At 36.2% G+C, this 13,113-nt stretch overlaps 1 protein-coding gene across 25 annotated transcripts in view; it reads left to right on the forward strand.

Moving 5' to 3' along the window:
- The window catches only part of VPS13B (vacuolar protein sorting 13 homolog B), a 916,907-nt gene that overhangs the window by 485,110 nt on the left and 418,684 nt on the right, over window positions 1-13,113 (forward strand). For 24 of the 25 annotated variants that reach the window (XR_010317809.1, XR_010317810.1, XR_010317811.1 and 21 more), the window contains one exon: window positions 2,937-3,171. The exons of the other annotated variant lie outside the window; for it this stretch is intronic. Coding sequence is in view for 21 of the 24 variants with exons in the window: in XM_064267936.1 (XP_064124006.1) it covers window positions 2,937-3,171 (235 nt within the window). In the remaining 3 variants the exon portion in view is untranslated. The remainder of the gene's footprint in view (window positions 1-2,936; window positions 3,172-13,113) is intronic. 25 annotated transcript variants of the gene reach the window in all.

Here is a 13,113-nt window from a genome sequence, read left to right on the forward strand (position 1 = left end):
ATCTTAATCGACTACTAACACATAAAATCAAACCCACTGCTGTCAAGTTGATTCCGACTCATATTGACTGTATAGGACAGAGTAGAACTGCCCCATAGAGTTTCCAAGGAGTGCCTGGTGGATTTGAACTGCCATCCTTTTGGTTGGCAGCCATAGCTCTTAACAACTATGCCACCTGACCTAATTTTATCTTGCAGCTTAGATAATTTCTAGAACTAATTCTGGATCTCTAGAAAATTAACTCAAACTTCATAGAGCAATGTTTTTATTTTTGTAAAATTATATTTTTCTTTACTGAGTTCATCAGTTTATCTATGTACAGAAATGTTTAAGCAAAGGTGAATAATTTTGCTTTATTTATCAGACTAGCAAATAAGGAATTCTAAGCCTGTTACATTACGTGTCATTACACTGTAACCAAGAATATATTGGCAGCAAGAGAAAGCATATTACTTTATCTTTAGTTATCTTTTATTAAAATACAGTCTCTTTGCTGATATAAATTCCTAGAATATCCAAGCATTGTCAAGTGTCTTGGTTATCTAGTGCTGCTTTAACAGAAATACCTCAACTGGGTGGTTTTAACAAACAGAAATTTATTTTCTCACAGTTTAGGTGGCTAGAAATCCGAATTCAGAGTTCCAGCTCTAGAGGAAGGCTTTCTCTCTCTGCCTGCCATGGAGGAAGGTCACTTGTCTCTTCCTAGCTTCTGCTCCTGGGCAGTCTTCATGTGGCTTAGCATCTGTCTTCCCACATCTCTGCTTACCTAATCTGCTCCTTTTATCTCTTGTAAGGAGGCTGACCATTCAAGATGTGCCCTGCACCAATCCTGCCTCATTAACACAACAGAAGAATCATTCCCAAATTGAATTGTAACCATAGGCATAAAGGTCAGGATTTACAACACATATTTTGAGGGGATACAATGCAGTCCATACCATCAAGCAAATCAATATTTTATCACTTCACAGAGCCTTTGTATGACAAATATTTTGCAAAAACCTCAAGGTCATATTTTGTATTTCTTGAAGAAATAACTAAAGTATGTTAGACTGTTGGCCACTAGTTAACCAGGTACAGAATATTATCTTGTAACAGCCAACTAAGACTACTTGACTTTAATCTATATTGCTTCTGAATTCAGAGCTCATGAGTTCAGTTTTTGATTTGGGCTTAGTCTTATTTTAACTGTCTTACGGGCTGGATGAAATCAGCAGAAATTTTTTTATGGTAAACTAATAGGGTCACTATGATTTGGAATTGACCGTAACGGGTTTGGGTTTTTTTTTAAAAAATAACTGTAATGAAGAAAGGGGAGAGTAAAATTTTTACATGAAATCACAGTTTAGGTAATACTTTGAAAGGTGACAATAGCAAGTAATAACTAATTTTTAAGTCTTTTGAATTTTCTTCATTACCATATATTCTTTATATACAACAATTGTGATAGATAAGTACATACACTTGAATTCTTGGTGTTAGTTGCACTTGAGTCGGTGCTGATGCACGGTGACCCTCTATACAACAGAATGAGGTGTTGCCAGGTCCTTTGCTATCTTCACAATCAGGTGTTAGAGTCCATTGTTGTGGCCACTGAGTTTTGAGTGCCTTCCAACCTAGGTGGCTCATCTTCAGCACTATAAAAACAAAACAAAAACCCAGTGCCATCTAGTCGATTCCAACTCATAGCAACAGTAATCGTTTGTGATTCATAGTGTTTTCACTGGCTAATTTTCGCTAATTTTCTGAAGTAGATTATCAGGCCTTTCTTCCTAGTCTGTCTTAGTCTGGAAGCTCTACTGAAACCTGTCCACCATGGGTAACCTTGCTGATTTTTTTTTTTTTTTTTAATAATTTTTGTTGTGTTTTAAGTGAAAGTTTACAAATCAAGTCAGTCTCTCACATATAAACTTATATACACCTTACTACATACTCCCATTTACTCTCCCCCTAATGAGTCAGCCCGCTTCCTCCTTCCAGTCCTTCCTTTTGTGACAGTTTTTGCCAGTTTCTAACCCTCTCTACCCTCCCATCTCCCCTCTAGACCGGAGATGCCAACACAGTCTCAAGTGTCCACCTGATACAAGTAGCTCAGTCCTCATCAGCATCTCTCTCCAACCCATTGTCCAGTCCAATCCATGTCTGATGAGTTGGCTTCGGGAATGGTTCCTGTCCTGGGCCAACAGTAGGTTTGGGGACCATGACCGCCGGGAGTCTTCTAGCCTCAGTCAGACCATTAAGTCTGGTCTTTTTATGAGAACTTGGGGTCTGCATCCCACTGTTCTCCTGCTCCCTCAGGGCTTCGCTGATTTTTTAAATACCAGTGGCATAGCGTGCAGCATCGTAGCAAATTGCAGTATGGCAAACTGTGACAGACAGGTAGGTGGTGGAATCTTTGTATACATGTAGGTGAAAAGAGGGACTATGTGATATAAGCATGTTCTGCTTTAATGTTTGTCTGGTGATATAACCTGAACAATTGTTCCTTACATTTTCGTATGTAAAGTAAAAAAGGATAAGCCGAGATAGGTGTTTTGATTTATTTTCTTTCTTAAGCTAGAGCAATAAAATGCTAGTGAATTCTAATGTCTTACCTGATGTTAACAAGATCTAATGAACTGCAAAAAGGAGGATTTTTTCACCTTTTTCTGCCAGCACATTTTCTAACTCAATTGTGTTTCTTAGAAAGAATGGTGGGAAGGTAGATACATTTTCATCTCTTGTCACTTTGCCCCTTTGATCAAGTTTATAGGAAGAAACAACTTTTCAAGTATTGGGTTCTTGAGTGAAATTAAATCGTAAGGATGTAACTGTGGGACATTTTATTTTTTTGGCTTGTCAGTTTATCCTGGTGAGGAGAGTAGGTGTTTGAGGGTGCTTTTTTCCTCCCAAATTTAGTCTGACCCAAATATTGTAATTCTGCTTTTGTTTTCTAGCTTGAAGTACAATCTTGGTGTGTATTCATTCCAAATGATAGCCTGCCTTCTCCAAGTACAATTGTATCAGGTGACATTCCTGGTACAGTAAGAAGTTGGTACCATGGACAAACTAGCATGCCGGGAACTCTGGTCCTTTGTTTGCCTCAAATAAAGATTATTAGTGCGGGTCATAAGTATATGGAACCTTTGCAGGAGATTCCATTTGTCAATCCACGACCTATCCTTGAAGAAGGTACATTTAAAAAATTATTTTTATGGCTATTATATACTAATATATATACTATATATAGGGTTGCTATGAGTCGGAATCGACTCGACGGCACTGGCACATATACTAAAATTTTTAGATTAATTTTTTTAAATATGCCAGTGCAAATGTGAATCAGTCTTCTCCTTGAAAGATTCTCATGTCCAAAGTAAATGAACTAAGTAATGCCATTTATTTTGATCACGTAAGTATATAAAAATGTATATTGTCTGCAAAAGATCATGTGCAGTGCAGTATAATTAGTAAAATGCTAAATTGGATCGTATATGTGTATAAAAATGTATACTGTCTACAAAAGATGTGCAATGCAGTATAATTACTAAAATGCTAAACTGAAAAAGTTAACTTGGGAAAAAATTAGTTCTGGGTGTTTGCATTAGGCTGAACTATGATACATAAGTTGATCATAATTTAAGGTACTTGACTGTTGTAAATGAAGATATTATTTACATCAAGCATAATTTATTCCTAGATTTTTTGTTTATTTTGAACCAAGTATATAATTGTGTGATGATTGTAGCCATGCCTCTTTCTTCAATAAATACTTGATTTCTTTTATTGCAGTGTTTTCAGGTGCAAATTTATACCCTTTTGAACTTTTGACATATTCATTCCAAACAATATGTGAACCTGGAAAAGTTTTGAGTCACAAAGTAAATAATATGGATGTATGTTTTAATAACAAGGCTCAATTTTTGACAGAGCTAAACAGGTCAACACCTTGTTCACATTATTAAGATGTAAGTGTGTGAATCTGATATCATTCAGATTACTACACGTACTGTTACGGAAAAGCAGATACAGTTTGTGTAAGCTACGACTGAGATGTCGCTATCACTCTTCCTTTCTTTGTACTGAAATTTCTAGTGAAATTTAGTTTGATTTATCAGAAGTAAGCATGATTTTACTGTCAGAAATTAATGTTGGTATTTAGTAATGTGAATACCATTATCGTAAAATCATAGAGCCCGAAGGGTTAGAAAGAATGTTTTTAGAATTCTTCTTGTGTGATCTTTCTCTTGATGCAAGGAGCCTTTCTCTATCATATTGGACATATCCATCCTCTGGTATTCACTTTTGGTTGCAGGAAATTCTTCATTATTACAGCAGTTACTGTGAAATATATTAAGGGTATGCCGGCCTCAAGGCCAACTGCATTGGGGAGTGCTCATTCTTTGATTTTTCAGATTTTTTACATGGAATAATTTTTGTAAGATTAAAAGCTTTATTCCTTGTTTGTTGTTGTTGTTGCTTATTAAAACTCATTGAAATTTTTTTATAAGAGCCTTTTGAGATGTAATTTATATATCGTAAAATTCTTCCTTTTAAAATGCACAATTCAGTGATTTTTGGTATAATCACAAGATTGTACACCTATCACCACTGTCTAATTTTAGCTCATTTTCATCACTCCAGAAAGAAATGCTCTACCATTCAATCTTTCCTCATTTCACCTGTCTTCTTAGACCCTGGCAATCACTGATCTACTTTCTTCTTCTAGGAATTTGCCTATTCTAGACCTTCATATAAATGAAATCATATGATACTTGGTCTTTTGTGACTGGCTTCTTTTTTTTTAGCATAATGTTTTCAAGATTGATTCATGTTGTAGTATGTATCATTCCATTTATAGCTGAAGAATATCCCAGTGTGTGCATAAACCTTTTTATCCATTCATCAGTTGATGGACATTCAGGTTGTTTCTACTTTTTAGCTATTATGAGTAATGCTAGTATGAACATTTATTACTAGTTTTTGCATGGATATATGTTTTCATTTCTCTTGGGTACACACACACACACACACACACGCACCCCTAGGTGTGGAATTGTTGGGTCATATGGTAACTCTGTTTTAAGCTTTAGAGCATCTGCCAGACTGTTTTCCAAAATATTGTGCCATTTTACTATCACACATCAATGTGTGAGGGTTCCAGTATCTCCACATCTCTATTACTGCATGTTATTGTCCTTTTTTTTTTTTTTTAATCATAGGCATCCTAGTGGGTGTGAAGTGGTATCTAATTGGCATTCTGATTTGCATTTCTCTTGTGATTATGATGTTGAGCATCTTTTCATGTGCTTGTCCTTTGTGCCTTACTTCTTTTTATATCTTCTATTCAGCACCTTTGCCCACATTTGAATTGAGTGGCTTATTTGCCTTTTATTGTTGTGTTGTAAGAATTCTTCATGTACTCTGAAAATCAGACCCTTAAGAGATATGTGATTTGCAAATATTTTCTTTTATTCTATGAGTTGTCTTAAGTTTACACACACACGCACAAAGGTTTGCTTTACTTCTGTCAGGTTGCTGACATTACCAGTTCAGGACCACTTGAAACTAAATTCTTGGTTAGAACTTGATATAGTACCTAATTAATTAATTAATTTACGTTTTCAATTTTGTTTTTTCTTTATTTCACAGGTAGGTAAAAGTTTCTTAAATTTCAGAGCAAGAAATAAACAATTGTTGCTTTTTTTGTTTGTTTCATAGTCTTTTTTGTTGTTGAGAGTATACATAGCTAAACATATACCATTTCAACAGTTTCTACATATACAGTTCAGTGACATTGATTACATTCTTTGAGGTGTGCAACCATTCTCACCCTCCTTTTCTGAGTTGTTTCTCCTCCATCAACAAAAAATCACTGCCCCTAAGGTTCCTATCTCATCTTTCAAGTTGGCCGCTGTAAGTTTAATCCCATATAGATAGTTCTTAAAAGAACATAATGCTCCAAAGACAAGAAGGCAGGAAGGGACAGGAAAATGTTATGAATGGAAATGGGGAGCCCTGGGTGAAGAAGGGTAGAGTGTCGACACATCATGGGGATTGCAACCAATGTCACAAAATAATTTGTTTATTAATTGTTGACTGAAAACTAATTTGCTCTGTAAACTTTGGCCTAAAGCACGATTACAAAAAATAATAATGATGCTCAAGGCGGACCTGTTTCCTTATTTAAGTTAAACTATTGTTTGGTTTTAAGAAGACTTCAGGGATATTTTTGGTTTACGGTTTTGATGATGCCCTTTGTTTTTTTTTTGTAAAATATTATCTAAACCCACTTTTTTTTTTTTTTTGGTATGTTGGAAAATTACTCTGTTACTGTTATTTGTTATACTCTTTCCACAAAGTAAACTGCAGTCATAGAAATATTAACATGCCCATTTAAGTTGTAAAATTCTATAGGAAATCAGTCTATTTACCCTCCCTCATCATCTCCAAATTAATATGTTATTGTTCTCATATATTTAATTCTCTTATTTTTTTCAAACTTCCTAAAACATCATATTATTTTATAAAATAATTGTTTAGATTTGGCTATATATATAACTTGTACAAAGTTAGGACATTTTAAAAATAAAGGACCAGATAGTATTTTCAGCCCTATTGGCCTTATGCTTTATGCCGCAACTACTCAACTATGCTGTGTAATACAAAAAGCAGCCATAGATAATATGTCAATAAACTGGTACAACTGTGTTCCAGTGAAACATTCTTTACAAAAACAGGTGATGGGCCAGATTTGGTCATAGACAGTAATTTGCCAGCCCCTACACTAGCGCCTTACTAGTCATCCTTTCTCACAGCTCAGTCCTTGTTTCTGATTCAGATAATTCTTCTTCTGCTTTAAGTACATCCTTTAGGTTTTGTTTTTGTGATGGTTTGCTGTTAGAAAACTGTCTCAATTTTCTTTGTTTGAAAATGTCTGTATTTTGCTTCTTTTTGAAAGATATTTTTAAAAATTGGGTGTACAGTTCGTTGTTGAGAGTTACTTTCTTCCAGCTATTAAAGATACTATTTTGCTGACTCCTGCTTTTCATTATCCTTTTGAGAGATCCGCTCACTATCAGTGTGTGGCTCTTTTGAAGATATTTTGTCTTTTCTCTGACTGCTTTGCTTCTCAGTCTTTGTGTTTTATTTTTACTACTGTTGTCTTTTATGAATTCTGCAAGTTTGCTGGCATTGTCTCTTCAGATATTGATTGCCTCTGCCTCATTCTTTCTATATATACGTTAAACTTTTTTTTTTCTTTTTTTCACTCATTTTCATTATCTCTTTTCTGAATTTTTTTTTGTTGAAAATATGCTTTTCTTTACTTTGGTCTTCCAGTTCATTAATTCTCTTTTTGGTTGTGCCTGATATACTGTTGAGCTTGACATTTTTTTGTATAAACTTTTATAGAAGTCTATCATATAGAATTGTACACAACTTGGAAGTGTACACCTTGATATATTTTTGCAAAGTAAACCTACCCAGTTACCAGCACCTGAATCAAGATCAAGAATATTACTGGCACCCAAGGAAATCATTTCTAGCCTCTTGCCACTCAGAGGCAAACCTCTCTTGACATTTAAAGGTATAGATTAGTTTTCCTCTTTATAGTACTTTATTTATTACATTTTATTTTTTATTTATTACAATACTCTTTTCATTTTGATTCTTTCTTTTTTAAAGCTGCTTGCATTTTATTCATATTTTCCAGGCTTCCTTTTATTTCTTGAAACATGGAACATTTTATGGTATTGCCAAATATCTGCTGACTCTTGCCTATTATGGTTGGTATTCTTTGTGTATTTTTTGTTTCTTTGTTGATTTTTCTTTCCTCTTGAGAGTCACTTATTTTCCTGGGAATGTTGACTGGAAATTTTTTAAGGCTAGTCTGAAAGACTTGCATTTTGGTCAGGTTGGGGCATTACCATTTCAGGACCCCAAAAAATGGACCACCTAAAACTAAATTCTTGATTAGAGGTTTTTATGCCATTCAGATAATAAAAATTCAGACTACAGCCTCTTATGAGAGCTTTTTTTTTCTCTGTTCAAGATTCAGATTTCTGGTAGAGTTTGTGAGAGGGTCATACAGAGAGGGACAGGGCAGCTTATTTCAAATTTATGCTAACATTTAGATTATAGCCATTTGTTTACTAGCTTTATGTCCAGTTAGTCTCTGTATTGTGCACTGGCCCTGCGCTTTGTCTTCATTCAGGCTTGGCTGTGAAAAGGATACTCAATTTAACCAGTTTTGAAATGCCTCGAGGTGTTTGCTCTGCTTACTTCTCTGAGTTTCTGGGTTCTCCAGACTCTGGACTTAATAATCCCTATTTTTGGGGGGAGCTCATTAATGAATTTAAGAATATATTGTTAATATATGTGTGTGTGTGTGCAAACATAAAAACTTGTATTTTTAAATATTCTATGTAAGTACGTTATAAATATATTCTTATACTTTTAAATTTCCTAATTTCTACTTGTTTTTAGCAGAAGACACTAAATCCACCATTTTGCTGAAAACAGTATTCATTAGTGATGTTTTTAAAGATGTGACAATAATATGCCCCTTTTCCCTAATGGATTTTATGAAAGGGCTGATATATACTGCCCAAGCACTTTTATTTCTGTAGTACTCTTTTAAAATCCCTCTTAATTTACAAAACTCCTGCCAACTTCTACTGCTTTTGCTTTTTATATGGTAAATTATTTTATTCTCATTTTGTTTTTCAAATACGTTATGAATGACTTAAGACCTACGGAAGTTTCCATCAAGACATCAAATATTACTATATTCTCTGATTTTTTTTCTAGGACTGAGTTAGACAGCGACTTAGTTTATTTTGAACTTTTAAAGAAAGAAATTACATACCAGATGTAGAGGGCTAGAATCGTATAGAAACTTCCAAAGCCTATTTTTCACACTCCCTAGGAGAATATAGAGTGACTGTATAATCAACATTGAAATATAAAATAGAAACAATTTTTTACCCATATGGTAACTCATTGGCCAAACCTACCCTGATGAAAGGAGATTACTTCAAGAGATTTAAACTCTCTTTAGGTATTAAAAAGCTGTGGATATTGACTTCTTATGAAGGACCAGAAATGTTTTCTTTTTTTTCTATTTTAAAAGGTATTTGTAAAAATATTTGTGTGTAACCCTTTGACGCATACCCATAAGGAATTATCTACTCTCTGCCTTTACACCTGTGCATAAAGAATCTGGAGGTCTATTTACTCATTCACTCCCACTCAGCCAGTCTTCCTGGTTTCAGTGTGATGCCTACATTCTCCTTTTCAAATATACTTGAGTATTGCAATCTCTCTAAGGGCTGATGACATAAATCAGATTACATTTTCATAATTTAACCCCCTCCTGCACCTTAGAATCACTTGCTATTTGTTTACACATTTTCTATCTTTAAAACTTTTGTGGTATCTCTTGCAATCATAGCAGAGAAAACCATGAAAAAAGCCACTTCTTTCAGTGGTAGAATTCTCGCCTTCCATCTGGGAGACCTGGGTTTTATTCCTGACCAATGCCATCTCAAGTACAGCCACCACCCGTCTGTCATTTGAGGCTTGTGTGTTGTTATGATGCTGAACAGGCTTCTGTGGAACTTCTAGACTAAGACAGACTAGGAAGACAGGCTTGGTGATCTATTTCTGAAAATCAGTCAGTGAAAACCCTATATAACATAATGGTCTGAACCTGTTGTCACTATGAGTCAGGGGCCCACTTAATGGCAGCTAACAACAACACAACGTAATGGCAAATTCAGTGGGATCAGGATAGAACAAGGGAGAACACTAAAGTTTATGGGAGAGAAGTAAAGGAATAATCTATGAAGGGAACTGAAAAGGCCAGATGAATAAAGGAAAAACCATGAGACAATAGTCTTATGGAAGAAAAGGGTTAGATTATTTTAAATGTAGCAAGAATGCCCAGTTAGGTAAGGACTGAAAGTGTTGAAGGGATTCGACATTTTGGTCATTGGTTTTTCTTATCACAGTACCTTCTCAAGAATGAAGTTAATGAATGTCAAGTGATGGTCACTTGAAGACTGAAGAGAAAATAAAGAGTTGATACAATAAATCTGCAGTGTTTTTTAAATTAATTATTTGAGAAAGACAGGAGAGAGAGAATGGTGGTGGTTGTTGTGTGATGTCAAGTCGATTATAACTCATAGAGACCCTATGTGAGAGTAGAGCTGTCCTGTAGGGTTTCCTAGATATAAATCTTTAAAGGAGCAGATCACCAGGTTTTTTCTCCCACAGAGTAGCTGGTGGGTTCGAACTGACATGCTTTAGGTTAGCATTGAAAAAGATGAGAGAGAGGATGTTGGTGGTTGTTGTGTGTCATTGAGTCGATTATTTTATGGACACCCTATATGACAGAGTAGAACTGCCCCATAGAGTTTCTTAGTATGGAGGAATGGAGCAGACCACCAGGCTTTTTCTCCCACAGAGTGGCTGGTGGGTTCAAACTGGCATCCTTTAGGTTAACAGCTGAGTGCTTAACCATTGCATCACTAGGTTTCTTTTAGAGGATCGCACCTAGATGTATAAATCACTTGATATTCTTTTGTTGTAAGCAACAAAAACCAATTCAGAATAACTTAAGCAAAATTGGAATTCATTGAAAAGAATGAAGTGGCTAATGATATCAAGGGAAAGACTAAAGACCCATTCTTTGAACAATTTTCAAATTCTCTGACACTATTCTGTAGCCCTCATGGCATAGTGGTTAAGAATTCGGCTGCTAACCAAAACGTTGGCAGTTTGAATCCACCAGCAGCTCCTTGGAAGCCCTGTAGGGCAGTTCTACTCTGTTCGATAGAGTTGTTATGATTCGGAATTGACTCGACGACAGTGGGTTTTTGGTGACACTGCTCTGGCTCAAGGTTTAAGCTCTCAGATGCTAACCAAAAGGTTGGTGGTTTGAACCCACCCAGCAATTATGAGAGAGAAAGAAATGGCAATCTGCTTCTATAAAGACTGTAACCAAGAATACCCTACGGGGCAGTTCTCCTTCATCACATGAGGTCACTATGAGTTGGAATTGACAGCAGCCAACAACAACTCTTTTGATTAGAACTTAATGACTCATTGTCTATATAAATCTATAAAAAACAACTGACTTTTAGTTAAAATTTCTACATGAATATCACCATTTGGCTCTGGTAGTTAAGAAGACCTTATATTTAATTAAAACTTTTTTTTCTTTTTTAATTCATTCTCATAACTCCTGATAAATTATTTTTCTTTGGCATGTCTTCGTTATTATTCTGGAGTTCTTAAATTCTATTAAAATAATAGTTCATTGAAACCAGTTATTTAGATTCACTATGGTATGAGCCTCAAAGAAAAAAATTTCCTAGATAACTAAGGTTTTTATACTTAAAGTCTTATTTTGATGAAAGTATTTTGTATATTGTATATATTCTCTGCCTTCTTAAGCAGGAAATCCGGTATAAAATTTAATCTTTTAAAAAAATTATCCAGGTTTATCATTATGAGTGCAACTAGAATGCAAGTAATAAAATGAGACCTTTTTATACTTACCTTAAGGCTTTATCGATATCCTGAGGTATCTGAAAGAAACATAAATTTGACGTAATGTGCATCTTGTCCAACTACATATACGTTTGTGGGCCAGGGCACGCAGGTGTCTGAGTGCCAGGATGCCAGTCCCCCATTTGAGGTCCAAGCAATGCTTCTGCCCAGCTGCTGCGCAACACCTAGTCTGCAGCAATGGAGGCCCAGGCCCAAACTCCCAACCCCAGTCCGCCTTGGCACACTCAACTCGGTGGATCTAGTCCCTTTGTTTTGTCCACTGTGGTTTCATAGAGCATTGATGGAAAGTGTGCACCCCGGATGGCCCAGCCCTGGCTGGGACGCCCTTGTCCCCCTTGGCCTGCACTGTCCCCTCCCCATGCAGTTTCTCATGGGCAAGCTGGCCTTCCCTGCAGCTGGCTTAGCAGAGAAGGCTGCGACAGCCAGGTGGAACTCCTACCGAGTGCTCACCTGAGGCACCTGCACCGGGAGCTGCCTTGGCTGCACCCACCAACCATTCACCTGAGGTGTCCACAATGGGGGCTATCTGGGTTTCGAGCCATACAGCAACCCCCAGGCCGGTACACCCGGGATCCTGCAGACAAAGGTGTTTACACAACATCCAAGTCACATAATGTCTTGTTTCACAGAATGTATCATGTATGTTAAGTAACAGATACCTATACATTAAAACCTTTGAAAGCTGGAACCTGTGTAAGGCAGAATCCAGTCAGAAAAGGAAAATTCAAATATTTTCCACTAACGGAGAGCTATAGAAAAGTGGCAAGATTGCATGGATCCTGTCAAAGGTGGAAAACTTGGTAGACCCAGAAAAACAAGGCAGTCCCATCGAATTCCAGTTCTCACAAGTATCACAGTTTTTTTTTTTTTCTTCCACCTATATCCCTCTTGGGAGCCCTGGTGGTTGCAGTAGTTAAGAGGTCCGCTGCTAATCAAAAAGGTTGGCAGTTCAGATCTACTATGCACTCCTTGGAAACCCAGTGGGGCAGTTTTGCTGTGTCCTATAGGGTCACTATGAGTCGGGATTAACTCGACAGCAACGGGTTTTTTTGTGTCTGTTTTATATCCCTCTTCAGTGCTATCAGAACACGTGCTATTACCTAGCCCTGTTACCACTTAAAATCTCTGTTGCTCATTCCATCTTGCTTTATATTTGCTGTTCTGTCAACCATACTCTTTTATTTTCTGAATTCCTTATTTGTTGTCCCACTAAGAATCTCATATATTGACTCTACAGTGCCAAGAGTGTGTTGGATCCTAGAGATACAAATTAATTAATTTGAGTACTCATCAGTTATTTATTTTTATGTCAGACATGACATCAGACAATACAGTTATAAAATTAAGGTATTTGCCCTTTCATCATAGAGCATCTCCTGATGTTGACTCTTTTTGATGGTTTTTGTTGACTTCTTTGATCTTAAGTCTCACAAGCCAACCAAACTTCTTATTTTTTTTTAAGAACCACTTAATTACATGTAGTCATTTATTTCTTCTCTATCCAGTGCTGTGTGTTAATTTCTTACCCCTTTTCCTCATTACTCATCCCTTCGTTAT

Source organism: Loxodonta africana, chromosome 14 (assembly GCF_030014295.1).
Source record: "Loxodonta africana isolate mLoxAfr1 chromosome 14, mLoxAfr1.hap2, whole genome shotgun sequence".
NCBI lineage: Eukaryota > Metazoa > Chordata > Mammalia > Proboscidea > Elephantidae > Loxodonta > Loxodonta africana.